The following is a 25,835-nucleotide window of genomic DNA, read 5'->3' on the forward strand; positions in this document are numbered from 1 at the left end:
AAGCTTGGTCCTTAAAGACGCTCGGCATCCCTGTCTTGAAGTTCAAGACGACGTTCATTTCATTGCCAATGATATTGAGATGATTAAAGGTGCTCTTTCCCTTCCGCTGGTGTGTATCATCTCACATCACCTTCAGGCGAAAGCGAGTTCCAAATCATCAGTAAGCGTCTATCCCTTCCAGCATCGATCATCTTGCTCACTGGCCTGTAGCCGGTCCCAACATGGGTGGAAAATCAACGTACATTCGACAAGTTCGTTTTCTTTTCTTCTCCTTTGAACTGAGGTCTAAAGACATATCGTTAGACGGGTGTGATTGCTCTGATGGCCCAGACAGGATGCTTTGTGCCTTGTTCCGAAGCGAAACTCCCTGTCTTTGACTCAGTATTATGCCGCGTGGGAGCAGGGGATAGTCAGTTGAAGGGCGTCTCCACTTTCATGGCGGAAATGCTAGAAACAGCAATCATTCTTCGTGTAAGTGGAGTATCGATATATGTTGTGCATGCAGGCTCATCTAGGTTTTAGTCGGCGACTCCGAACTCTCTCATCATCATTGATGAACTTGGACGAGGTAGGGCACTGCTGATACCTTTAACGCATACATTCACCTGTGGCAGGTACCTCGACGTATGATGGATTTGGCTTAGCTTGGGCGATCTCAGAGTAAGCCTGCTTATTTGCCGGGTTCTTCTTGCTAATGTCAGATCCCTAGACACATTGCTTCCAAGATACACGCCTTTTGCCTTTTCGCGACACATTTCCATGAGTTAACTGCGCTGGACCAGCAAATCTCTCATGTGAAAAATTTGCATGTAGTAGCTCACGTTGCTGATACTCCAGACGAGAATCAGCGACGGGACATCACACTACTGTACAAGGTCGAGCCGGGTCAGCGCCTTTGTTCAAGCGAGTATCTTCTGCTTATTGAAAATGTTTCATGCAGGTATTTCGGACCAAGTTTTGGTATACATGTTGCCGAGTTGGCGAATTTCCCCGAAGTGTTGTCAAGGTTGTGCTCTCGTTTCTTATGTCTATCAGGAGCACAAACTCAAACATCTACTTAGCTCGCACGTCGGAAGGCAGAGGAACTGGAAGATTTTGGTGGTGGTCAGCACCCTTTTATTTTTGTTCGAGAACAGGCTCCTGATACTGCCCTTCTAGCCGAAGATTCAGCCGATGACAACATGCCCGTAGAAGTGACAAATGAAGGGATTGCCATCGTCGAGGAACTACTTTCCACTTGGGCTGCATCGCAGACTCAAGACGATGAGGACGTCGTTATGGAAGATATTGATGGCGTCTCTCCGGAAGTCCAATTAGAGAGCCTGAAGCGATGCTTCGATAACTTCAAGCCAAAGATAGAGGGCAACGCTTGGCTTCAGTCCTTGCTTGCGACACTCTAGTCCTTCATTTCACCCCGGATGCTTGAGTATTTGTAAACATTGTATTAATAGCTTGCTTTGTCGTTTGTGTATAATGCTTTGTGTAAACAATTTGATGATCAACTACTTCCTTGAAGTACATGTTCCGTACAATAAGAAAGTCTGGCGGTGATATCTAAATTGGGACAACCGCGTGGCCGATCAGCTCCGTTTTTGGAAACGAGCAACTTCACTTTGTTCATTTTGCCACTGAAATCCAGTCTGCCACTCTATAGCTCTCAACTAACAAAGTAGCTCCAATTCTCTTTTGTTCTCTTAGAGATATATAGCATACATAATCACGATGTACTCTTCCTCATCCTCGTCTTCTTCTTCTTCGTCCTACTCTCAACCTACTCTTCCTGGTCAACGTCTACGAGCGATTCAGGTCGCAACAATTATACGAGTGCGTTCTACGTGTTTTCTATCATTATTCTGCTCACACACTCTTGTGAGATATGTCCGGTACTCCAACCAAACAGCGCACGAAAGACCGCAAGTCCAATGGTACGAAGCGGAACGTCAAAGTGCAGATAGGCACCAAGATAGTTTCAGACATCGACATCCGGGAGTGGATCATAAATGTGTGGATCATTGATGACGACGCTATAAGTCCAGTTCTTGATCGTACTTGGGTTTGGACAGGCAGCTCTCCGAGAATACCAAGAAACTATGCTCCCAACCAGATAAAGTCGAACATCACCTCTATGATCCATTTACCAAATTATGCACTCCTTTGTGGAAGACTCTGCTCGATGACCCCATCTCCTCATCGTCAGAAACAGTCCAACTCTTGGAGCCTGCAAGCTAAGTTGTGGCATCAGGAGGGCGACTTCAATATTTATGCTGGAGACGAACAGCAAGAGCTCAAGGCGCCCGGACTTCCTTGCCCTTTCATCTCAGACGTTACTGTGGCTTGATGGAGACTCTAAGCGCCAACCGGATTGGTCTATGACTGTCTTTCCAATGGAGGTACAGAAAACACGGGTATCAAAACTTCGCAAAGAGCGGCATCCTTGGCAGCTCAATCAGCAACACACGTTTCCGAAGCCTCTCCGTACCGCTCGGATGAACACACCCGCCCGTCATAGCATGCCCCCCGTTGATGAAGAACCGTCGCACACGTCGTCTTCGAAGCGTAGCACCAAACGGGGAGTGTTGCACAATCCGGGAAATCTTTCTCAGCGGTCTAACAATGGCCCCATCGGTACCAGATGAACAAAGTGCCTCAGCTCGCTGCAGACGCCTTGGAATGCTTTGTTGCCACTCCTCGACTCTATGTTGTGGGGATAGCCCAGAGGGACAGCCAAATCGTTGTCATATTTCGACGCTACCTGCATGTTGAGGATGCGGCGTTTGATTTTATAGAGAAGCCCCAATATCTGGTGCTCGTGCTGTTTGCGATGCTGAAATGCACGCCCCGCATCCTAGGATGGCGGCCGGGTGTCAATCCATACTTTCATCCGGGACCCTGCGCAAGATGGAGAAGAAGGGAGTATGGCGAGGCGATGGAAAGGTTCCAGATTCGTCTTTCCCGGGGAACAGAGTGGCTCTGATTTGACATTCACAACCGAGGATAAACCTTGGTTCATAGCTCCGGAAAGTTAGCGGGTGTGAATGGCATGTGTTGTTCTAGTCATCGATGAACAAGGGCGAATCTCTTGTTCTCAAGGCTGTTTATACCGATGGCGCGCGCCCCCTTGAAACTAAATTGGTTAGGAAGCTCCTCACCAAGGCGCCCAAACTGAAGAAATATCTCCCAAACATTACCTGGAGTCGCCTCTACGACTCGGAGAAAGATCTTCACCTCCCACGTTTCAAATTTTCTCCGGAGGTCCTTTCCACGTTTCCAGTCCATCACCTTCTATACTTTGCCTGCCAGCGTTACGAAAGCTCTGGCAAGTTCATAGCCTTGAAGAGTTCAAGGCAGTCTTCATTGATTATGTTGAATGTGAGTTCTGGCTTCAAAGACGCAGTGTATGTTACTAACTGGAGACTACAGGCCATTACTGGGCCTACAAAGAGGGCAAAGCACTTCATCGTGATATCAGCGACAACAATCTCATGGGGTGCAGAGACGAACACGCAGTCGTCGGTATATTGAATGACTGGGATAACGCATCTGAAGTCGAAGAAGATGGTACGGTGATGTCGTCCAAAGCTCTCCAGCGCACCGGAACGAGGCCATTTACGGCTCTTGACTTGCTTGTTACGAACACACCATCCCACTTGTACTGTCACGACCTGGAGTCCTTCCTTTATATTCTCGTATGGGCTGGACTTCATTACAACCTCAAAGACCGTCAACGCCAAATCAAGGACCATCCCGCCGTTATGAACTGGGACGCGCAAGACCTCGAGAGGGCTCACGATGCCAAGAATTTCTTCCCTACTATGTGGCCCTACTATCAGCGCATCATCACAGGGTTCAACGACGAGTTTCGACCACTCATACCTGGTTGGATAGATCCATTACGCCAAATGTTCGGTCGCGCAGTCAGAGAGAAGGACGACACAGAGGCCAAAGCAATGGTGTTTGGTCAGCAAGATGCCTACGATAACGCGACGTGCAATGGGCAGATAACATTTGAAAACATGGCTGTTCTTCACGCTGAGCCCCGCTCGCTGTCCAATGAAGAAACGACGACTCATCCTCCCACAGAAGAGAAATCTAATTAAACACGTATAACAATAGCTTCCCCTCAATCATCGCACGACTTTCCAATTCAAACAGAAATATAATATGAAGTCCCAATGTGATTACATTGATGCCGTGGTGCAGTGGTCGTAACGTCCGTTGATCAAAATAAAACAATAAGGGAGGGGAAGTGACGCGGCGCGCCATATGTTCGTTTGGAGTCCTGCTATCCAATTCAGAGCCCTTTCACGCCTGTCCTAGAGCGCTAATGGTTACCAGTGAGCGATTCAAGTCAATGCGAGAAAGAACGAAAGCCTCACCACATAAATTGTACGCGCTATTAAGTGATAACGCATCCCCCGTCCGTCGTACACAGTTCAGATGCTTCATTCTGCGGAGTGCTATCTGGGGCTAGCCCAATCATGTCAAGGATGAACTCGACAAAGTTGTCCATGAATATTAATGAGGATGTTCGTAGAAGATTATGAGCGCAGACCAGTGCAGCTGTGATCTAAGTAGTAGGTGAGGACACCAAGCACGGGTGGGGTAGCTTTTTATATGTGGACATTACACGGCCGGTCCTATTGTCTCATTGCAAAGCGCAACCGCACTTTTTTTGGCGTAGACAATAAGAGATTTACGCTTTGAGGTATGTCGCTTCGGAGACAGTTGCCACTGGTCGGGTGCGGATCAGTGCGCTTTGCAAAGTTTCTTTCAGAACGTACAGATGGGTAATACGTTCTGATCTGTGACATCTTCTCTTCTCATTGCATGGCACAGGGCTGACGGATTAGCATCAAATGGCTATTGTTTTATGGCGCGCGCCTTACATACAAGATGACGTTATTATTTTGAGAGGCAGTCCGCATACCGGTAGCTCCGAGCGTTTACAAAGTTCCGGCAATAAAGTAGAATCGGTTGAATCTGAACTCGGACAAACAACAGGACCAGCTCCGGATCATCTTCGTCCGATTCGATAGTGTTCAACAGCAAGACTTATGCAGTGGTAGTATTCCCGAAGCCAGAGAAACAAGACGTAAAGACAGTCCTGCCCATAAAACAGATCTAGTATGCGGTGGAAACAACACGTAGTATCTGGGAACACCTCGGAGAGTCGGAAAGGCATGCAGGACTAGATTTGCCACGAATTCGAATCTGCCCCAAGACTTGCCCCTTCTTTCCACGTCTTTCATGTTGTTTTAACGGTTCGGCTGGTAGAGACGGAAATGGCCTGTTATGGAGGAGAAAGTGTCTCGAGGCTAGAGGTATGCGGGCCCCCAAGCCACTGGTCTGAGCCACTGATGATATAGCGACACCCGTGGCAAGCTTCCACTGTGAGCGTTATCAGCAGCCAACGGCACGAGAAATGCTGGGGAGAAATTCAGAGCTCCCACATAGTAGTGAGGTAGTCCCATGACCCCTTCAGGACCATATCCTACATTTGATATCGAAGGAGGTCGGTCCCTTGGTCCGGTTCTACTAGCAGTACTAGATAGTACTAGGAAAGACTCGACTCGAAAAATGGGCAGCTAAGAAGTTATTGGCTTGTCAGGTGGTGGTGGTGTTATTCATAGTCTCGGTAGACGACGCGACTACGTGGTGGGGCTGATCATAAGGTTAATCGTGCCACCTGCCTTGCAACCTAACTCGGCAACCGTTGCGGCATAAAATAGAATCCGTTTTTAGCATACCGGCAAGTTCAGTGTGGGACAATTTCAAGCCGGCACGCAAATTTTCCAGAAGATTGTACTCCTTTTTTATTTAGAATAAATTTATTTCTGTAAAATTGTTTAATATTCAGAACGCAGATACTTTTTTACTTTTCACAATGCGGCCCGAAACCTTGATAGCGCTGAGCCGACTTTCGGCCATCAAATCGTGGCATGCTTTGTAATAGCACAGGCGCCGCGGCAACTCTGCATCAGTCTCAACTGTAAACCGCAACCTCGGAATTGATGGGCACATGCGTCGCACTCGAGTAAACGTGCAAGGCCAAAAAACTTCGATTGATCAGCTACATCCTCTTCTCTTATTCTGCTGACCTGGGGTTCTTCCTCGACGACTCAGCGCAAAACGACTCGGAAAGGCTTGAAGGTATTGACTTTCGTCGCCTAACACCTTTCCACGCTAGAATATTTTGGGAACGCGCATTGCAAAGCGGCTAACTCAACGATCCCACATCAGGAATCGACGCGGCGGTAGCCGACGCTCTTGCGACTGTAGTTCGCCTTTTCTTTCAAGGCAGTGGTCAAGACTTGCAGGTTCTGAATGACCAGCGCTGAAGCGCGGCTGCATGACGGTTCCTATCAGAGGACATCGAAACTGGCAAGAAGTTACATGTGGGCCCAAATGAGATAAATAGATAAAGGTTGCAATAGCGCACTGAAAGACGAGACGTTAGGCAAACGGTAGGTGCTAGATAGGTAGGTAGTATGACTCCATACAGTGAATGTCGAAAGAAAATGGCTAATATACACATATATCTCGCACCGACGTACAGGTGGCTTTCTGCTATGCTCTGATGGCTCAATCCTAGAGGCGATTATCATTGCCTTCCTTACTACAAAGGCAAAAGTGAATATGAAATGCCATATAGCACGCAACCGACGCTCACGTTTGCAGGGAGGAGTGACTGCATAGGCACGTGTTGAAAGACGGAGCCCAGCAAGCCTCAGCCGAAGTTCATTTAGTCGGATCCAATTCCTGCAGGTCCTTGAAGGCACGGTCATGGTGATCACCGGCAAATGCCCGTTTTTTGGCCCTCGCTAAAGACTTCTACCGAATCAAAATCCTCGGCCATCCCATATCGTGTCGCCAGCATCCTCTCTGACTCTTGCAGAGGTATGATTTGATGCTGGATCACGTTCATTTCTGCTTGGTCGTCATAGTGAACAGCATGAGGGAGCATGGCCTCGAATATTCGTATACAGACACGTTTGGCGTACTCAATCAGACGTGCCTACCTTGCCGGCGAGCTTCTTGAGGTTGAGAAACATGTCCCGCGTAGTAGTGAGAATGATAGCGACTTTTGAACCCCAACACCTTGCACGAACAAACGCACAGCTCATGCCTGTCACACCACGTTACAAGCAACTGACCCGGTGCTGATCAATGGATTGTGGATATTTGAATAGTGGTTGTTGAGTACCAGCATGAGAGCCGTCACACCCGTGTGCGAGTCATGCTGGTATAAGGAAAGGCCGTAGTCTTCCATCAGTTTGTTGTAAGAAATAGAGACGGTGAAGCAGGTACGATACCTGCATCTCACGACATAACAATCATATTACTAAAAATGTAATAGATCGGATCCAGAATGCAGGTAGGTAGCATTACACGGCAGCGTCCACACAGTAAACACTGGTCCCCGACATATGTACACGACAAGGGAAGAAGGCGCTAACTACAAACAATCCTACCCTCATCTGCACGACCCACAGACCCAACGTTACTGAGCCAAGCACCGAACCACCAGCCGTAGGGGAGAAGCACCCAGTAGCAGGAAAACCAGGCAAAAAACAGCATTGTATCCACTCAGGTAGAATTAACTGCTGCCCTAGACCAGAGACCAGGTCAGCGTATGTGCACAAGCACGCGGCCACAGTATGATAGAACATATTAGGTGCTGGAACGACAACATGATGTTGACAAGGAATCTCGCTATGTAAGTGTACGTGGCAGGGTGGGGGGACGACTGTCGACATCAATTGCGGGATTGGGTGGGTATATGATATATCAATATTGGACCGCCACTGTGAAGGTGTTGGTCGCACGCATGAGAAGCAGGGAAAGGGTTGATAATTCTGTTGTACATCAGAGCACAGTTGGAGCTAGTCCATAAGCGTCACCTCTTCCATTTGTTGTCGTGGTTCCAACCTTTCCTCGGCTCTACCATTCGCACCTCCCCACCCTTCCAGCACCCCGAGAATAGTTGGTTGACGCCCAGACGGCGAATGATTTTCAGGTTTCTAGCAACTGAGGTGCTACTTTGTGTGATGTGCCGGGGTTGGTTGGGATTGGCGCAGACCGGAATAAGTACTAGACGTCCGTCGTCCCCTTCGATATCCAAAAAGTTACCTGGATTGATCTTAGTATATTCACAGCGAAAGAACAGGCACGATCAGAAAGTTCCCATGGGCGTAGCACACCAGTGAAGCGTGTTTCCCCGCAGATGGGATTTATTCATCGACACCTGGGTTAAATTGTCACCCTAAGTGATTTTTCAGGAAAATTGGAAGCTGGAAATTTTTCTTCTGAGAAGGAAGGGTCTTTGCTGGTTCAGGCTGAGGGCAGGTTATGCCGAACCGGACAAATCATGCCGGTACCTTCCGGTGGCTTGGCACCGATTGGCAGCATTGATCATGATTCTACGCCACGCTGTGCGCCACTGCGCGAGTGAGGACGCATTAAGGACAAAAATGTCCACCCACCATTATAGTTACCGTTACTTCCAGGTACTCATGGCATTGTCACGGTGGACCATCCAACTGGAAGAGGAGACTACGTCAGTTGGGTACTCACTGTAATTGAACACCATGAGGTTCTATGCCGCTATCCACCCTGGATGCGACTACTGGTCCGCATCCCCACGGACCAAATGGGTCTACATAGGCGTCAATCAGGAAGATACAGCGGAACTCATGTTTCTCGCATCCTCGGTCCAACGTGAAGGTCGGAAAACGTATCTTGTTGTTGCGAACACGGTCGGATGGCCCACATTTGCTGGGCCATTCTCAGAATAGATCCGCCTATGTGAACACGTTTAAAACGATGAGTTGGTGCGTCTAACGTCTCCCCAACGTCCTGTCATCCACGCTCACCTCTGGCAATGCAGAAATGAGTGGTATTAAGAAGCGTTGGTGCATCTCGTCAATTAAAAAGCTTTTCTTCCGCAGTATCGATATCTTTCGACGCCATCGCCGTACATGTCGGTGCTTATACGAAGGCGCCGTGTACCCAGTATGTTGATCAACTTGAATATTAAGTATGCTTATTCTGATCTAGGGTCTCGACGAAAGAATGGAGAAGATCCAAAGTCAAATCAAGCCTCTGGAAGAATTGGAGAGGAATCTGGCGAAGCAATACGGGATGGGCAGGGATTTTGATCCTGTCGAGGTTTTCGACAAGGGGAAAAGACTGGCATTTTCGAATCGCGACCAGGAGGTCCTGAAAAAGCTGGGTGAACTACACGAATTTCGGCTGCAAGCGTGCAAAGCTTAGACGTTTGGCTGAAAGATATCGTGTAAGTGTTTATCATATATATCTTCCAACGAAAGTTAACTCTTGATCGATGGATAGAGCCGAAGCACAGGAAGAACGAATCCTTCCGTATCTCTCGGAAATTTCATACCTATAGTACTGTAATATATCATCACCTAGTAAATACAAAATATTGGAAAAGGACGTGGGGATGAGGCCAAGGACAGCGGATTTTCGCAATCTGAGTTTCAACAGTGGCCAAGAGAACGATGATAGTCTACGATTGGGTCCCCGTAAATTGGCCAAGGGGTCATCTCATAAAGTGTTTCTGAAGCCCGAGCTAGCCTGCTTATCTGTTTACTTCACTTTGGCTTGTTGCCATTGGTTGTTTGGAATATGTCAGCCTGATACAGTATGCGGCCCGGACGGCAGATAAAGACGCAGGATTCTATCATCTCACATATATGAACTAAGGGAGTCTTAGGAAACACGAGACAAGTTACAACTCACAAAGAGCAATGATTTACTCTGTAGTTGTGATACTTACATACATAGAACACAAACGAAATAATACACGATAGGACAATCGAACTATAACTATACCTAACATACAGGATATAAACACAGTACCGTAAGAAAATGAGACCGAAAAAATTATTAATATAGCCGCACATTGGAAGCGACTTCATCGCTGGACCGCTTCTGCTCTAGCCTCTACAAAAAACGACTAGGTGTGTATATGCTTACACTAGCAGTGTGCTGTTATTCCGTTGCAGGGCCTAGCGGAACAGGATCACGTTCTATGTAACTAGGACTAGGACTGCAATTGCAGCTCTGAATACGCAGCCTCAGCAAATATCCACGTAATGATAAGAGAGAGTAACACCGTACCATATACCAAAGTCGTTCATTCTTACTATCCCCTGCGACAATCGGGTACTGGTTCAATAATTTATTCTCAGGAAGGTTCTTGACAAGTGTCTCGACAAGCTAGACGTAAGTTGGTAATTCGCTGTTCAAGCTAGCCGGGTCGCGAATTATCGACTTGAGCGAAGAAATCAGTGCCAAAGTAAAACACCCATTGTGCCGCTCAGACTTCGAGTCCAAGTTATCCGCCAGTTGCACTTCTGCCGCATACTCATAAGCCTGACACGCTGCCAAGACTACATGCGAATTCTCTGGGATATCAGGTGTCCAATCCCCCCCAGATATAGACGGATATCGAGGGGAACCATCATCAGTTTTTAATCTTCCCAACCTCTTATCAGCAGCCTCAAACATGTCTGCAATCGAAGTGGTTGCAGACAGAGCCTTGGCCTCGCATACCACCGCCTCTGATCCTCGAACTTGTATGCCTCTGGTCAGACCTGAGTGGCAGCAGTCCAGAATGACAGTGATGTGATGTCCTTTAGTGCGAGAGATTTCCGTGAGAATGGTGCTGAGCTCTCGGTCGCTGATATCAGGGATTGGCTTAGAGCGTCCTAGCCTAAAACCTCTGGCCCTGGCCCTACGGTCCATAGGACATAGGGCCTCTATTGTACCTGTACTGGATGGGGAATCGGGACCGTATCCAGGATGGTCCTTACAACGATAAACCGCGCCGTGCCCGGAGAAATAGATGATGACATTGTCTCCCTTCTGTATCTGGGAATTCGTAGAGTGACCAAGGAGGGCCTCAATGATGTTAGCACGAGTGGCGCGCGCAATTCTGGCCATGCCAGATGCCCGATTAAATGACGAGAGGGAAGCTGTAGTACCGAGGAGGAGACTGATATGATCTGTCGGGATGCCTAGATTCTGAGTCAAGAATCCGAAAATTTTGGTAGCATCGGATACGCAACCGCGCAAGACGTCCTCCTTAGTTGGATACGCATCAATGCCGATGACAACTGCTCAAAATTGACGACCATCGTGAAGGGGCTAAATTCAAAAAGTTGCTTGTCAGTACTGTAATATCTACCCTGATGACTGCGAGTATACGCTCATACTCACAGCGCTATGACATGCAGCTGGGTCCTCGTTCAGGGGAGGGAAGGCCATACTGAAGAGGGTTTCCGTAAGCCTATCCCCGCGGCTTTATATAGACAGAATCTCGATGGCGTTACTTGTCGCCGGTTCGTTATCTTTGATACATTGAATCGATATATTATTGCGACCAGTGTGAATAGCTACCTGGATCGAGCTGAAAGGAGGCTTTCAAGGGTTAGACTGTACCGTCAAAGAGCGGTAGATTCAGGTAAACGAGTCCGCGCCCATTTACATGTTAAGAATACGGGTATCCCAGATAATACAAGAGTAAATAGAATGTCCGAAAGCCGAGTTTCAACCACCAAGAAGGATCCAATCGTAAGGGTACTAACAAGCGCTAGGCGTAATCGATTAGATGGGATCAACGCGAGTCCGTAAGAGTGAGAATATTCTGTGCGCGCAGTTCCAAGTTTCAAAGCGGACATTCTTCCCCCCCGACATCAGTAGCAGCACTGCCTCGGAGTCGGTCTTTCACAGGCATACTTGTCGATCGTTAGACCAGCATCTGGGGAACAGGACGCTCCATCCATTATCATGAGAAGGTCGCAGGACATCAGGTGCCAGGACAGAATAAGAAGTCTCGCCTTGTATCGTTCTTGAGCGCTAACGCCTGAAAGCCCATATATTCTCATCTACTATAATTTGCCACTCGGCGTCAATATTCAGGACTCTTCTGACCCGTGGCAGCTTACATGAGTGGATGAACATGCAAAGTGTCAATTAAAAAGAGTGGTCAATGCGACAACATGCTGTAAGTAGCAGGTGACAAGACAGCACATCTTGCAGAAGTTCTGTCGCTATTGGGCAGAAGTAATCGAGCATCTGCGTAGAAGGAAACTTCAGTCGTAGTAGCAATAAATATGCAATGCTTACCTAGAGGTTGAGAAACGGAGACGTCGAGACACCCAAGCTGATACCGAAAAAGACGTAAAGATACAAGAGTCTTGCGCAGAAGCATAAACCTCCTGCCTGCCGCTCTCTTGCTTTCACATGTTCTTTATAGTAGGAGGAAGATGGCGAATCACCAGTCCCTATGAGACCGTGTCTTGACCGTCCTTATGACCGTCTCCTCGCCATCAGCGTCTGGTCTGGAGGACAGAGGTAAGATACTAGGGCTGGGATCGAAGGCCGACGCATGAGCCGATACACATCGCAAAGTTCCTAAAGAAAACATGCACACACACATGAGATATATGGGAAAGGGATGCTGACTCATGTTTACCTCGCTGTTGGAGGTAGATCATGGTCGATGCCCTCGCTGTCGCCAATCGGTAGTGATACGTTCGGCGACGCCGATATGGGAGCGACGGACACTTGCTGTAAGTGGAGGTTAGAAATGAATGACTGTCGATTTGTCGGACGTGCTACCTCAACGTTGAACCAGATCAGCGATTCATACTTCAAGTTCAACAATTTTGCGCTTGATGTTAACGTGCACTTTTTCTGTCTCTTTCCTCCGCGGAAGAGCCCAAAGCATGAGCATGTTTAGAAGAATATCTCATCAGTACGAGAGGTCTGAAAAGCATGGAAGACGTCCCGTATTGAGGTCGAGGTTGAGGTCTAGGTGGTAGAAAATGAAAACCGAACCGGCCACAACAAGTGGCGACAACGCTTACCATTCAGATAAACAATCAATTCCATCGGTTTTTAGGATCGACGCGGATTATGGTTATTCTGGATGCTACAGTTTTATTCACATGTTCTCCGGGGTGAACCTGAGAGGAGGTAGATACAGTACGCAGCGCTGAGGACCTTGATGATCGGATTTTGCGCATATATAGGACAATCGTCGTGTTTGCATCCTATTAATGTGAGCTGAAGCTTTGGAGTAGAAGAACCAAAAATAACTCGCCGTTCACCCAGACAAATCAAAGTAGAAGTATAAGACGCCTCTGACTGAGTCTCAACGACATCGGTGTCCACGTCAAAGAAGCGGCGATCTCGTAGCTTAATAACGCTATGACTTGGACCTCTCCTTTTCAGAAAGTCTTGTCGGTTCGTCCCCTTCAAAGCATTCCAAGCTCGACGCCGTTTCCCGCTACCACGGCCAAGCAGGGCATAATATAGATGATTCCTTGAGCCTCTAGGTAGTTTGCAGATACAAACACTGAGGTTGCCACAACCACTCCATCTCTCGATTCGCGGGCGCATAAATGTCAAGCTGTTGCAGATATTTTCAGAGACGCGGTTGTAGGGTCGAAGGGAGGTTACAAGTGAAGCCAAGCTTGAAGCGGCATCTGCCGGTATCGCATCTTATCAGATCTTATCTCTCAGAAACTTCCCACGCTCACCCAGACGAGACAACTTTCCCACACTCTTCAGAAACCTCGCCAACACCGACCGCGGTCGTCCACAAGAACGCTGAAAACCCTCAAGACGACAATATGGTGAGTCCGTCGCGTTCTGTGTATCTCTAGGATGCTGTTTCCGGGAAATCTGGTGTGGAAGGATGTATTATTGGGCTGGATGCAGTGGTGGATGGCAGGATGACGCTGGTGTGACTTCCTCGAAAATTTCATTCCTATCTTTCCCTTGTCTCGAATGCCAACTGACTAATTCTTCTTGTTTTAGACCAAAGGTTCGTTGTAGTACATTTCGAAGATCTATCTTTTCCTCATTTCTTTCCTCGGAATAGGCACATCGTCCTTCGGGTGCGTGATACTTGGTTTCTTTCGTTACGACCCTCGCTAACGTTTCCTTTCAATTTTACAGAAAACGGCACACTAAAAGTCACACCCTATGCCGCCGATGCGGTAACAGGGCCTTCCACAGGCAGCACAAGAGTACGGTTATTCTTTGTTTCCGAGAGGTCGCAAGAGTTGACATTTGTCACCACTAGCTTGTGCTCAGTGTGGATACCCTTCCGCAAAGCTTCGATCGTATGAATGGGGCCAGAAAGCCAAGCGGAGAAAGACGACTGGTACTGGACGGATGCGTCACCTTAAGGACGTATCTAGGCGGTTCAAGAATGGTTTCAGGTATGTGTCGAGAGTGGTTGCAAGGCGTATTCACCTGACGGGTTCCTTCCAGGGAGAACACCGTTGCTAAGAAGAGGTCCAAGCCAACGGAAGCGTGAAGCTCCTAGTCAAAAGTCCGTAGACTGACGTTGATATCTACCTTTACTTCATGTTTCGATGATCCCAATCCCATCGCCTCTTCATGATGCCCGCCGCTCGAACTGCCTTTTCGTTTATGTGCTTACAGCTTCACTCATTTCAAGGACCTGAGGAAGAGACTGAATCAATATTAAGATAACCTTCATTTCGCCTTTCCGCCGACACTTATGGCCATGAAGGAGTCTGCCTTTGGCTGGCAATTCATCGTTTTTTTTTTCTTTCTGTCGTTTTTCAGGTGACCGCTGCCTACGGGTACCTAAGTCATGTCACAAGTGCTACAGGAAGACTTCTGCGACACCATTTGGCTTATTAACGTTTCTCTAGCAAGCGTTTGAATCAAACTCATCTGCAGGCGTCCTTCTCCCAACCGCAATTTGCTTCAGTTTTGTGTCGACGCACTGTTGGAAATATTTGGCAACTGACAATATATTCTCAACGGTAGTAGTGGAGAACCCGAAGATGGTGAGCTTTGCGATATGCATACGGACGTTCTTACTCATCGTCTTTCTTGTGCAGGTGGTCTGGCTAAAGTGGATAGCGAAGTCCTTGTGTGGACTATCCTTAAGAGCGACGCGAGATGTTCGAAAGCGCATCTCTAATATTTGTCATGCCATTTACATGCAACTGATTTTCTGGTTCAGGGTCTAGATGCATCAGAATTACTATAGTATGGCCCAACGTTCTCAAAGGAGGAATCCTTTATAGCCTCGAATGTAACTAGCACTTGGAAGGAGGCGTCAACTGAATACGTTGTTACACGTCTGTATGGTGAAGATGCGACGCTAGCCTCCTTCCCAATGGACAACGAAGGCGCCGCCTAATGATATTCAGTTCATTAACAAGACGCCTAGGACAACATTCTTCCAGTTCTATTAAACCGCCTTGGTCCAACTTCAGGATATGATCGCACCATGATAAGATCCGAGTCATCTGAATCTCACGTCTGACACGTCCGACCCGTGTCGTTCTTTCAAGCGTTCGAATTCTACCTTCCCTTCCACCCCCCGCCCTTCACCAGATTACTGTTCTGCTCTCTAGGACGCGTGGTATCCCTCGACGCGTCAGTTCCGCAAGCAGCCGACGATCGAGGAAGGATCGGGGGGGGTATAAAACCAGGCATGGATCGGGAAATCCAACATTATAAATCTTTTCACCAACCACCACCATGGCTCTAAACTCGGCACTCTTAATCAGCGTCTGTCTGCTTTTCCTGGTCTCCCTGTACAAGGCGTCCATTTCCGCCTCTGACGTAAGTTGGAGGTGGGTCGGACCCTCCGTCCTGATGGATGTTTCTTTTGCCCAAATCGTGGTCGCCGATGTCTTCGCGCCAGCGGTCTTCGAGACCATGGTTCCTGCCGAACCATCCTCGACGCGAATTTCGATGAAGCCTACGGACTACCTGCATCACGAGACGTTCTTCCAAGCGTCCCCTCCTGGTATCCCGCCTAACGTCGCACGGTCTTCGTCGAACAAACGGATCCTCAAGGCGTGCTCACTCCCGGTTATCATGTCCGTTCTCTCTGCCATCGTCGTGGTCTTCATTCGGGTGTTGAAGCCATCCCATGGTCGTCACTCTACGTCTAGCTTCGTTGTATACCGTGCTGCGTTCTGCCATTCTCTGGTTCAAGCTCACGAACTTTATTCCTTGCCCTCATTTTGGCCGTCACGGTCGCCCTCACGCTGGGTCTGTTGGTCGTCCAAAGCCTCCTCTCTGCGAGCAATTCCACCACGTTCGACGTCCTGCGCATTGTCCTGTTCGCTCATGTAGGAATGGCGGGAATCTACGTCATTGTTTCTGCTTTATGGGACACTTTGGAGAGATGCGTGGCAAACGAAGAAAGCGGAATTGGCCAAGGCGAGGTTGCTGCCGAAGAGGATACACTGGGAGGAGATGACGGAGAACAGGACATAGGTTCACTGCCGGTTTCAAACCTTCAGGTGACTGTCGTATACCATAAATTAGCCCGCATTTGTTCATTGTTCCTTCCAGGCATCGACAAATATGGCGTCCCTACCATCAAAGAACTTGGCGCGCAGTCACAGTACAATGTACATGTCCATGGAGAGCTCGGATGTGAGTACTACACAGAACACATGTATAACGGTCACTGATATTTGTCTTTTCAGCACGTATCCCAGGATTTATTTTCATCATTCCACTCTGCAATATTTCGAACCCCACTGGATAAACTACGCCGAGACGTTGCTGAGTACGAAAAGGACCTCGATGTGAGTTTCAGACTGGTTTCTCTTGCTGAACGTGCTAACGCGTGGCTTGTAGACATTATTGGTCACCGACCTTTTCATGAATCCCCGTAAAGTGCCGTCGACGATTGCGAGTGCGCCTACAGTCGTCCACGAACCAGAACAAAGTGTCGCGGTGAGCATCGTCGAATGGTTATCTTTATACACCTGCTGATAGGTGATGTTGTGTAGAACATGTTCGCGGCTCGCCCATTCCCATTCCCAGACCGGCCTACGAATCCCTGCCCTACGGGACTCATCCCGTGGTGATGACGAAGAGCGAAATTAGGGCTACCCTCAATGGAGCGGCCTAGAAATCCAATGCTTCAGGACTCGTATCCTCAGATGGATCCGATTACGGGTACGCCTGTGCCCTTGCCCTCCTTGCTTCCGAATGTCTCCCAGCAACTCGGAAACAAGGGTCAGGGGGTGAGGAAACGGTGAGCATCGTCACTTGATTAATGTGGTACACCTGCTGATGGGCATGAAAAGGTTATGGCTCAGCCATTGGAGAGGCCATCGAACCCAGTCCTGAGGTCGACATGTGAGGTGCCGGCGGTGACGACTGTTCGTCGGCTCGCACTTCCAAGGCCATCTCAGATGAAGGCACCCTCTCAGCGGAAGGGGGCAATTTCCGTCGACCCGGTTCAGATGATTGGACCATCCCGCGTCCCGAAGCCGACGTCCTCTCGGATTCCGATCCCCAGGACGGTGCAGCGACCGGGGAAGGCTTTACCGCCATCCGTCCCCTCGCTGCATCCAAACCAGCGAACCGCCATCCCCTGCCGTTCCCCCTTCATTGCGCCTACTACGCGCCAGCGGGACAAAAGGGGAACTGCCGTCCACCGAGCACATCGCTACGTGAGCTTTCATTCCAGTCAATTGTATTTTCATTATTCTAACTTTATTCTCAGATCCCTAGTTCCAAAAATCCTCGATGAACTTGCCACCATGATACACCGACGAACGCTTGAAATGACGAGGATATCGACTAAAGAAAATACTCAGTACTATGTCGCGACATTAGGATTCTTTAGGGACGATCAGCGGTGCATTGGGGTCGACGGGCTCTGGTGCATGCGGCTGGTCACCGGAGGAAGGCTGGTTCGCTGACGAGCTTACCAGTCCTTCCTCTGTCCCTGGCATACGAGGAACCTTGGAGACGGTGTGGTCGACGGGCTAACACTGTTCTCTGAGGGGCCTCGGAAGGACGGTTGGCTGCCGACGGGTAGTTGACTAGTCCTGTTCTGCCTTTCCCAATGCTTCGTGTCAACAACAAACTATTACATTCTATGATATCCTCGTCGTCCCCTGTGTCTCGTCGGTTCTCGGTCTCATCATCATCCTTGGAAATTCGATTCAGGACATCTGCGCCCGTGCTCATATCTTACGAGATATTTATATCATCTTTTTCTCGACATGCATATCTTTTCGTCGACATCCTACCCCTCGCTAGGCTATCATTATCCATATCTATTGCGTTGACCCTTCTGGACCTGCATATTCGTCCTTTGGTGTCGAGCCTCAGCCTATCATCATCGCTATCGATCACTGCTACTCAGCCTATCATTATTGCTATCGATACTTCTACACCCCGTAACCCCATTTCTCTCTACTTTCGACGTGCATATCTCTTCGTCGACATTCTACCCCTCTGCGGTCTATCTTTATTCATATCTATTCCTATGCCTTCGGACTCAAATAATGTCCATCGGCGCCTATCTTCAGCCTATCATCATCCCTATTCATCACTTCTATTCTCCCTCTATTTTCCGACGTGCATATCTCTTCGTCGCATCCTACCACTCCAGCCTATCCTGGTTCATATCTATCATTTCGATGCTTTCGGGCTCGAATAACATCCTTCGGCGTCTATCGTCAGTCTATCATCAACATCGCTATTCCTCACTTCAACTGTTCCCTCTCTACCGCGTTTCTATCTCTCCATCCTACACCCCCAGCCTATCCTGATTCTCATCTATCATTTTGATGCTTTCTGGCTCGATTAACATCCTTTGGCGTCTACCGTCATCGCTATTCCTTCTAGTATTTCCTCTATAACTCGTTTCTATCTCTCTGGATCTCTTGGTCTTCTCTGGGCATTTCGGGGACAGCCTATACCCTTGTGAACTTGCAAAGTTCTGATTCAAGGGCACTCTATCCTTATTCATATTTAACAATCTTCCGGGTTTCTTGGATTTTTTTTTGGTGTTTGTATATTTCTGGGTTCTTGAAAATCTATTGTTTTATGAGACGGATCCACCGATTGTAACTGAATTTAGGTAAGCTCAAATCTTAGGGCCCGTTCGTGTGCCTCTGGCTAAGATCAGCCGGAGGGTTATGGGAAGATTAACCGGAGTGGTCACAAATTGTCACAGTCATCGGGTAATTTCGGATGATATCCGAACGACGTTAGATGTCAGTTGTCATTGTTCCCCCGCTTCGCCGAAGGGCACCTGTCACGACCCCGCCTATGCCGCTCATTGACCGACACATCGGTCACAGCACTTCTCAGAAATGAGTTCATTTTACTCGACATTACTTGTAATGAATATGTAGTCCACTTTTGTGCCATTTTCCTGATAATGTCGTGCTCATCACATATGATGAGCGGGAAGACAGTAATTGTTGGCAGGAGTGAGCGCAGCATCGGTACAAGGGGCGGAGCGTGACAACGGGACTATATGACTCCGAAGCCGACTTAAGCTGACCGTTTAAGATTTTGGCAGTGGAGCGGATCTAGCCGGAGGCACACGAACGGGCCCTTAGCGCTTCTTCTGGGTAAGTGGTCGCATTTGAGCACTTGGCCTTCGCTTTGGTCCTTGGAACTACAACCACCGTTTCCTTTTTTCACTGCCAACTGGTTCCCTCAGCGATCCATGCGTCAGATTAATCCATAGATATTTCGCTGCTAAGTTTGTACAAATGTAAACATCGGGACTGATCTTTCACTCCCTCCTAGTCAGCTGCGAATGATCTTTGCTCCACCAAAAAAAAATCTTTCACTCCTCCGGTTTTTGGACTCTCTGGGCATATAAGGACACGTCAGCCTTTAGCGCCGCTTCTCAATGATAGCTTTCCTTTCGCTAGTGGTAGTCGTGACATGGTTCCTTTCCAACCTATCTAGTATTGGCTGTCAATATCAACTAAGACTAGCGTCAGATCCCAACCACCAGCCATTTCAGCCAGCTTCGTTCGATGGAAAAAAAGAGTTCATCCCAACACCTGAAAACCCGTTAATTTGAGATCAGCTTCTTCCCAGTCAGTTTATGGTGAATGAATACGGTGCAAAGCATATTCGGGTACGTGAGAGAACCTGGACGATGGATTTTATGTTGAATATATTAGGTGGCAATCGGCGAAGTCGACAATATGGCCGAGGTATTTTATTTTTACCACTCTGGATCCACCAAGAGGGTCCTGCCTGTTGAGAGTAATGAAGGAATACACGGGATAACGTGACCCCGGGTAGCAATTGCAACGACGTTCCTCACCACCATCATCGAGTCCCTTGGCGGCTCCTTCCCAGCTTCACATACCTGTAATACCTTCCCAGAGTCCTGTCCTTCGCGTTCCTATGCCCTATTGGAAGCTCTGGCAGCCACAGGACTGCTCAGGTATCTATATTCGCTTTGCCCACCGCTCCTTAATTGACCTTATATCTATCAGTGCTAATGAAGAAATGGACGATAATGGCGTAGTAGCTCGAATAACAGAGAACAGGGCCACCTTAGAAGCCGTTGCTGAGGGTTGAGCTAGGTTCAAAGTACGTCTGCCTCTATTGTTTTCAAAACTTGCCTATAACGCACTGCTTCTCGTACAGAATTCGCTTTGAAGGATACGCATCACGGCCCGCTGCTGGAATACGTTCAGATTCTGGAATAAAGAAAGCATCCATACATCCATCCTGCCTCGTCTCGACCTACAGCGCTCCTTTCCATTTCTCATTCCAGTCTTCAACTCGTCCATCTTCATCGTGAACGGCGTCGCTCCCGTCCGCCTCTCTTTCCAGTCTTCTCAAACTGGCGCCATCCAGAGCTCTGTTCACCTCATTTTTTTCAACCCGTTCTATGTTTCGTGAAGACTATCCAGACGATTCGAGTGCCCATCTTTACGCGCAAAACACCGGCTATTCTCGGTGTATAGGCTCTGGTGCCGAACGACGCGATTTGGTTTGCCGCGAATGCATGAGCGCAATCGCTGGAGGAATATCTGTTTGTTCGGGGGGGGGGGGTACAGAACGACGGAAAGTGTGCTACGAGGAGCCTGTGTCGTACCTGGGTAATAGCCAAGTGCACATATATGCGAGCTTTGGTCAACGGATATTGTGCAGTGTATCTGGTAAGCCACATACTATGCACTGCTGAACTGCATTCCATGAACTAATATCATGTCCCAGGTGCGAGATGTTCGTTGATATCATCTATCATTCTTCAACATGTTGCGTCGCGTGCTAGTATTTCTGTGCCACGTATTCTGTCCCGACATCATCAAATTTTTTACCATTTACAAACATGGAACACCGACTTCGGACTCCCTAATTCAATGGGTACATCTAGAAAGGCAACGCAACGTTCATATTCGGTCGCTATCTCTATCTTTGGCCTGGTATGGTATATCGGCAATGGCATCGGTGATCACGTCCATACCATCATCAGCTCGGATGGGAAGAGTAAGGGGCTTTTTCCATCCTTGACGATGGGACCGTCTTTTTAGGTCCAAGGAATGCGGTATCGCGGTACAACCACTGCATAGTACGGACAAGGATGGCAAATAACTTTTGCCCTGCCCTAAATTACACATGATCTCGGAGGGACCGGACCGCGCCCAGCGCTCCGAAATCCAGTCTTTGTCTTCCAAGCATTCCAATGGACAACGAATGCGCTGCCAGACGATATTGGGCTCATCGACGGGACACCTAGGAAAATGTTCTTTCAATCCTACTAAAACGCCTTGGCCTAACTTCGGGATATGATCGTGCCGTGAAAAAATCCAAATCATCTGAATATCACGACTGGCATGTCCGACCCGTGTCGATCTTTCAAGCATTCAAATTCTACCTTCCCTTCCACCGCCCGCCCTTCACCAGATTACTACTCTGCCCTCTAGGATGCGTCGTATTTCTCGACACGTCAGTCACGCAAGCAGCCGACGATCGAGGAAAGATCGGGGGTATAAAAGCAGCCATGGATCGAGAAATCCAACATTATAAATCTTCTCACCTACCATCACCATGGTTCTAAACTCGGTACTGTTAACCAGTACTTGTCTACTCTTCCTGGTCTCCCTCTACAGGGCGTCTATTTTTGCCTCTGACGTAAGTTGGCGGTAGGTCGCACTAGATGTTCCTCTCGCACAAATGATGGTCGCCGATGTCGTCTCGCCAGCGGTCTTCGAGGCCATGGCCTCGGTCGTCCAACCGCATCCTCCTAGTATCCCGCCTAATGGCACACGGTCTCTGTCGAACAAGCAGATCCTCAAGGCGTGCTCACTCCCGGTTATCATGTCCGTTCTCTCTGCCATCGGCGTGGTCTTCAATCGGGTGTTCAAGCTATCCCATGGTCGTCACTCTGCATCTAGTTCGTTGTCTACCGTGCTGCGTTCTACCATCTCGGGTTCAAGCTCACGAACCTTATTCCTTGCCCTCATTTTGGCCGTCACGGTCGCCCTCACGCTGGGTCTGTTGGTCGTCCAAAGCCTCCTCCTCTCTGCGAACAGTTCCACTACTTTCGACGTCCTGCGCATTGTCCTGTTCGCTCATGTAGGAATGGCGGGAATCTACGTCATTGTTTCTGCTTTATGGGACACTTTGGAGAGACGCGTGGCAAATGAAGAACGCGGAATTGGCCAAGGCGAGGTTGCTGCCGAAGAGGATACACTGGGAGGAGATGACGGAGAACAGGACATAGGTTCACTGCCGGTTACAAACCTTCAGGTGACTGTCGTATACCATGATATAACCCACATGTGTTCACTCTTCCTTTCAGGCATTATCAACTACGGCATACATGTCAGCAAGATCAACCAATGGCGAACCTGCATCCGAAATACCCGAAGCCCAGGTAAGCACCGCCGTTTAGTGCCTTTAATGCACCGACTAACTTTACGTGTGATAGGTTACCTCCTCCACCGGCAACACACCCTCGAACCAATCGGTTGCGACGGTCCCAGAACAAAACGGAGCATCACTTATGCCGTTGGTGAATCGGGCGCGAGGTATGAGGTTCCGGATTCCTTCGAATCTCCCATTCCCTCGGAGGAGACCTTGGACGTGAGTACCACGCAGAATACATGTCCTACGGTCATTGATATTTGTCTTTTCAGCACGTATCCCAGGATTTATATTCATCAATAGGCTCCAACCCCCTCTTCGACAAACTACGTCGGGACTTGGCTGAGTACGAAAAGGACCTCGAGGTGAGTTTCTGACTGCATCCGGGTAATAATCGAGTGCGCATGTATGCGAGCTTTGATCAACACATATTGTGCAGTGTATCTGGTAAGCTACATACTATGCTCTGCTGAGCCGCTTTCCGTGAACTGATATCATCTCCCAGAGGCGAGGCGTTAGTGTTGTAATGTTATCTATCATCATTCAACATGTTGCCTCGCGTGCTAGTATTTCTGCGCCACGTATTCTCTGTCCTGCTATCATCAAGGTTTTTACCGTTTACAAACGTGGAACGCCCTTCGGACTCCATAATTGCACCGCAAAGTTCATGTTCAGTCGCTATTATCTCTATCTGGCCTGGTAAATCAGCAATGGCATCAGTAATCCCGTTTATGCAGTATAGCTATCTAGGTACTTACCTACTAAGTAGACGTGGACGGGACGGCAAATGACCTGTGCCCTGCCCTAAAGTACACGTGATCTCGGAGGGACCGGACCGCGTCCAACACTCAAGTTTCCAGTCTTCCAAGCACTCCCGTGTTCAGCTCAGCAACAGACAGCGACCATCAATGGTGTCGCAGTGTCCTAGTTTAACCCTCCCTGGCAGCCGCTGTCTGCATCATTTTTTCATCGACTAACTGACTTTTGAATGGTCCTTTGATGAAACAAGCCCGCACCACGCTTTCAGCCAGGGATTCTCTTTTTGTACTCGTATCTATCAGCTAATTTGTCGACTTTTTGCCTCAGGCTCCGTATCTGCTTACACCCTCCAGTTTCCGTTTCATGCGGTCCCATTTAGCCCGCCCTATGAATATTCTAAAGGTCCAGGTCTTTTGTTACTCCGCTCCTTACGGGCCCAAGATACTTGCTTGGGTCGGCCCATTTGGTACGATGGTATTTTTTTAACTCTACCTAACGACTATTTATCGTGCCTTTGCTTCTAGTTCAAACTCCCCCAGCCCGCCTTATCCATCTCTCCGCGCCGTTGGTATGTAGACCCATTCGGTGCTAGTCGAGTGGGACACCCTCTTCAGAATGTGTCTTCCGGTACTGCTGGGCTTGATGTCTAAGGGTCTCAGCTATTTTTTATGGTCTCTTTGTAGGCCTTTTCATCCTGAAAACTGCTCCGCTCCACTGTCTGAACTAAAAGGAATTTTCAGATACCTGGGCCATCACATTTTTTGTTGGTTTCGCGTACGCACCCGCCCCGTCTTCTATTCCTCGATCGGTGTTTATATTACCAGATCTAGGTGTACTTGTGCGCCGTTTCACACCTATTCCTCGTCATTAAGTATGAATTGATATCTCGGTTCTGCTCTTGGGTGCATCCTTAATCCGATACTAGTCCCCAGTTGAACCTCTGCTCTATAATAATATCCGTTTCTCTCGACCCTCTGGGTAGATATAAAAACATCAAATGGCCTCTCCATATCATCATTCGATAACCCACAAGTCTTTCGAATACTCGACATATCTACAATGTTCTCTCTCAAGCAATATGCCATCGCTGCATTGGCTTTGTCCATCGGCGTGGTCAACGCGCTCACCGGAGAAGGTACGCGCTTCTGCTACAGTCTTCGTTGCGGTCGTACTCATACTAGCTCCCAGCGACTTGGTACACTCCCAATGGGGGCGTCGGCGTCGGCGCCTGCGGTGCGCCCATGCAGAACTCGGACCACATCGTCGCGCTCTCCAGTGACCAGTATGCTGGAGGGGCGCACTGTTGGAAGCACATTGGCGTGCACTGTACGTTCAATAGGACCTGGATGTCTCGGTGGTGCTGACGATGTGTTCTTTTAGACAAGGGCAAGTTTGTAGACGCTACCATCGGGGACCTTTGCCCTGCGTGGGCGGCACAAGATGCATCGAATGGTACAACGGAATAGGGATACTGAGCTTGTATCGACCAACTGAGAAAATTTACGACGATCGTGACAAGGTGAAGAAGACTCCAGAGCGTAAACGAATAGAGAAGGGGCAGGATTCCCTGCTCTTCGGAGAAGCTCACAAGTTAACGGATGTCACAGCAGTACATTTGGATTCAAATTGATTGAATAATGGTCTAATGATACATGGTAAAAGACTACTGATCTTTGAATACAGCACCTCAAGTCTGCAATGAAGGGTGACGACATCCAAGGACACCACAACGAATCTATTGATGATGGCGAGGGTGGGAGGCTGAATGGCCTTGGCAATGCCGAATCGTACCCAGGTGGAGTCACAGCATGCAGTGGAGAAAGCTGCTCCGAGCAGAGACAATATCTGTGATAGTCAGCAAACTGAACTGAGTGAGGGGAGCACATACCCAATTTTCGTTATGGCTTCAAATGGCCAGTCCTCCCAAAAAGGTCCAGCATATCCCATTCACCGTCGCCAACTAGCCCATCTCGGTCGTCATCCTAACGCTTCTGCAGGGCATCCCTTGTTGGACATCAGGAGGGATACTGATCAAGTTGACAGCACCAGTCCCGGTGACGATCTGTGCGGGAAAAGTGGCGGAGATTGTCGGTCTTCTAATACTGTATCTGCGGTTGTTGAGTACGGAGTCGCAGTCGAGGTCGAGATCAAGGAACAAGAAATAGCTGTGAAGCACAGAGATGAGACCGTTTGGACAAATGCCTCCCCAGTAATCAGGAATACGGCGTCTAAAGGAATTGTTAATTCCATCATGAATGCACTAATCTCAAGTACGTACCGAAATGTTGGCGATTTGAATCATGTTCAACGTCGAGGCGGGAAAACGAAAGAAAGCGAAGAAGAGCGGAGTCCTTAAGGCGGTACGAAGTAATAAGTAGGGTATT

At 48.5% G+C, this 25,835-nt stretch overlaps 12 protein-coding genes across 12 annotated transcripts; 10 read left to right on the top strand and 2 right to left on the bottom strand.

Moving 5' to 3' along the window:
• Positions 1 to 218: 218 nt before the first annotated feature.
• On the top strand, positions 219 to 764 carry EV420DRAFT_1232364 (DNA mismatch repair protein MutS; the record flags this gene model as incomplete). The annotated part of the gene is made up of 5 exons (XM_060466550.1): positions 219 to 251; positions 304 to 471; positions 523 to 568; positions 615 to 660; positions 710 to 764. Coding segments are annotated over 5 exons (348 nt in total), but the record flags the coding sequence as incomplete, so codon positions are not given.
• Positions 765 to 934: 170 nt separating this feature from the next.
• EV420DRAFT_1282709 (uncharacterized protein) lies at positions 935 to 1,400 on the top strand (the record flags this gene model as incomplete). Its single annotated transcript, XM_060468305.1, has 3 exons — positions 935 to 1,006; positions 1,062 to 1,104; positions 1,159 to 1,400. 3 exons carry the CDS (start codon positions 935 to 937, stop codon positions 1,398 to 1,400), a joined length of 357 nt encoding a protein of 118 aa, XP_060321667.1.
• Positions 1,401 to 1,876: 476 nt separating this feature from the next.
• On the top strand, positions 1,877 to 3,379 carry EV420DRAFT_1683863 (uncharacterized protein; the record flags this gene model as incomplete). Its single annotated transcript, XM_060479250.1, has 4 exons — positions 1,877 to 2,045; positions 2,105 to 2,192; positions 2,243 to 2,573; positions 2,633 to 3,379. 4 exons carry the CDS (start codon positions 1,877 to 1,879, stop codon positions 2,972 to 2,974), a joined length of 930 nt encoding a protein of 309 aa, XP_060321668.1. The 3' UTR covers positions 2,975 to 3,379.
• Positions 3,303 to 4,097, top strand: EV420DRAFT_1282708 (uncharacterized protein; the record flags this gene model as incomplete). The annotated part of the gene is made up of 2 exons (XM_060468304.1): positions 3,303 to 3,369; positions 3,421 to 4,097. Coding segments are annotated over 2 exons (744 nt in total), but the record flags the coding sequence as incomplete, so codon positions are not given.
• Positions 4,098 to 6,236: 2,139 nt separating this feature from the next.
• Positions 6,237 to 7,578, bottom strand: EV420DRAFT_1754592 (uncharacterized protein; the record flags this gene model as incomplete). Its single annotated transcript, XM_060480485.1, has 7 exons — positions 6,237 to 6,359; positions 6,555 to 6,616; positions 6,671 to 6,759; positions 6,795 to 6,927; positions 7,020 to 7,126; positions 7,155 to 7,313; positions 7,496 to 7,578. The coding sequence occupies 7 exons, from the start codon at positions 7,576 to 7,578 to the stop codon at positions 6,237 to 6,239; spliced, it is 756 nt and encodes a 251-aa protein (XP_060321670.1).
• An 836-nt stretch (positions 7,579 to 8,414) lies between these two features.
• EV420DRAFT_1754593 (uncharacterized protein) lies at positions 8,415 to 9,560 on the top strand. Its single transcript, XM_060480486.1, has 4 exons — positions 8,415 to 8,831; positions 8,888 to 9,012; positions 9,058 to 9,295; positions 9,352 to 9,560. Exons 2-3 carry the CDS (start codon positions 8,890 to 8,892, stop codon positions 9,271 to 9,273), a joined length of 339 nt encoding a protein of 112 aa, XP_060321671.1. The 5' UTR covers positions 8,415 to 8,831; positions 8,888 to 8,889; the 3' UTR covers positions 9,274 to 9,295; positions 9,352 to 9,560.
• A 682-nt stretch (positions 9,561 to 10,242) lies between these two features.
• On the bottom strand, positions 10,243 to 11,292 carry EV420DRAFT_1488768 (peptidase C14, caspase domain-containing protein; the record flags this gene model as incomplete). Its single annotated transcript, XM_060470651.1, has 3 exons — positions 10,243 to 11,141; positions 11,201 to 11,213; positions 11,245 to 11,292. The coding sequence occupies 3 exons, from the start codon at positions 11,290 to 11,292 to the stop codon at positions 10,243 to 10,245; spliced, it is 960 nt and encodes a 319-aa protein (XP_060321672.1).
• Positions 11,293 to 13,575: 2,283 nt separating this feature from the next.
• EV420DRAFT_1597770 (60S ribosomal protein L37) lies at positions 13,576 to 14,559 on the top strand. The gene is made up of 6 exons (XM_060474985.1): positions 13,576 to 13,667; positions 13,852 to 13,858; positions 13,916 to 13,931; positions 13,993 to 14,063; positions 14,120 to 14,258; positions 14,311 to 14,559. Exons 1-6 carry the CDS (start codon positions 13,665 to 13,667, stop codon positions 14,354 to 14,356), a joined length of 282 nt encoding a protein of 93 aa, XP_060321673.1. The 5' UTR covers positions 13,576 to 13,664; the 3' UTR covers positions 14,357 to 14,559.
• A 1,002-nt stretch (positions 14,560 to 15,561) lies between these two features.
• Positions 15,562 to 17,823, top strand: EV420DRAFT_1654148 (uncharacterized protein; the record flags this gene model as incomplete). The annotated part of the gene is made up of 11 exons (XM_060478791.1): positions 15,562 to 15,930; positions 15,981 to 16,334; positions 16,387 to 16,470; positions 16,524 to 16,625; positions 16,678 to 16,776; positions 16,833 to 16,903; positions 16,955 to 17,069; positions 17,133 to 17,184; positions 17,241 to 17,501; positions 17,563 to 17,713; positions 17,766 to 17,823. 11 exons carry the CDS (start codon positions 15,562 to 15,564, stop codon positions 17,821 to 17,823), a joined length of 1,716 nt encoding a protein of 571 aa, XP_060321674.1.
• A 3,855-nt stretch (positions 17,824 to 21,678) lies between these two features.
• Positions 21,679 to 23,054, top strand: EV420DRAFT_421314 (uncharacterized protein). Its single transcript, XM_060482038.1, has 4 exons — positions 21,679 to 22,575; positions 22,628 to 22,702; positions 22,757 to 22,911; positions 22,965 to 23,054. Exons 1-4 carry the CDS (start codon positions 22,000 to 22,002, stop codon positions 22,993 to 22,995), a joined length of 837 nt encoding a protein of 278 aa, XP_060321675.1. The 5' UTR covers positions 21,679 to 21,999; the 3' UTR covers positions 22,996 to 23,054.
• A 921-nt stretch (positions 23,055 to 23,975) lies between these two features.
• Positions 23,976 to 24,421, top strand: EV420DRAFT_421332 (uncharacterized protein). The gene has a single exon (XM_060482039.1). The coding sequence runs from the start codon at positions 24,067 to 24,069 to the stop codon at positions 24,331 to 24,333; it is 267 nt and encodes an 88-aa protein (XP_060321676.1). The 5' UTR covers positions 23,976 to 24,066; the 3' UTR covers positions 24,334 to 24,421.
• An 89-nt stretch (positions 24,422 to 24,510) lies between these two features.
• EV420DRAFT_1654150 (uncharacterized protein) lies at positions 24,511 to 24,917 on the top strand (the record flags this gene model as incomplete). The annotated part of the gene is made up of 3 exons (XM_060478792.1): positions 24,511 to 24,586; positions 24,640 to 24,777; positions 24,832 to 24,917. 3 exons carry the CDS (start codon positions 24,511 to 24,513, stop codon positions 24,915 to 24,917), a joined length of 300 nt encoding a protein of 99 aa, XP_060321677.1.
• Between the last annotated feature and the right edge of the window lie 918 nt (positions 24,918 to 25,835).

This window comes from Desarmillaria tabescens, assembly GCF_030435595.1.
Source record: "Desarmillaria tabescens strain CCBAS 213 chromosome Unknown EV420scaffold_196, whole genome shotgun sequence".
Classification (NCBI taxonomy): Eukaryota; Fungi; Basidiomycota; class Agaricomycetes; order Agaricales; family Physalacriaceae; genus Desarmillaria; species Desarmillaria tabescens.

Bases quoted from the DNA above. Each gene is read 5' to 3' on its own strand.
- EV420DRAFT_421332 (XM_060482039.1), top strand. From the start codon at position 24,067: ATGTGTCTTCCGGTACTGCTGGGCTTGATGTCTAAGGGTCTCAGCTAT.
- EV420DRAFT_1597770 (XM_060474985.1), top strand. The intron at 14,064-14,119 runs GTACGGTTATTC...TGTCACCACTAG, and splicing joins CTTCCACAGGCAGCACAAGA to CTTGTGCTCAGTGTGGATAC. The intron at 14,259-14,310 runs GTATGTGTCGAG...GGTTCCTTCCAG, and splicing joins CGGTTCAAGAATGGTTTCAG to GGAGAACACCGTTGCTAAGA.
- EV420DRAFT_1754593 (XM_060480486.1), top strand. From the start codon at position 8,890: ATGAGTGGTATTAAGAAGCGTTGGTGCATCTCGTCAATTAAAAAGCTT. The intron at 9,013-9,057 runs GTATGTTGATCA...ATTCTGATCTAG, and splicing joins ACGAAGGCGCCGTGTACCCA to GGTCTCGACGAAAGAATGGA.
- EV420DRAFT_421314 (XM_060482038.1), top strand. From the start codon at position 22,000: ATGATGGTCGCCGATGTCGTCTCGCCAGCGGTCTTCGAGGCCATGGCC. The intron at 22,576-22,627 runs GTGACTGTCGTA...TCTTCCTTTCAG, and splicing joins TGCCGGTTACAAACCTTCAG to GCATTATCAACTACGGCATA. The intron at 22,912-22,964 runs GTGAGTACCACG...TTGTCTTTTCAG, and splicing joins CCTCGGAGGAGACCTTGGAC to CACGTATCCCAGGATTTATA.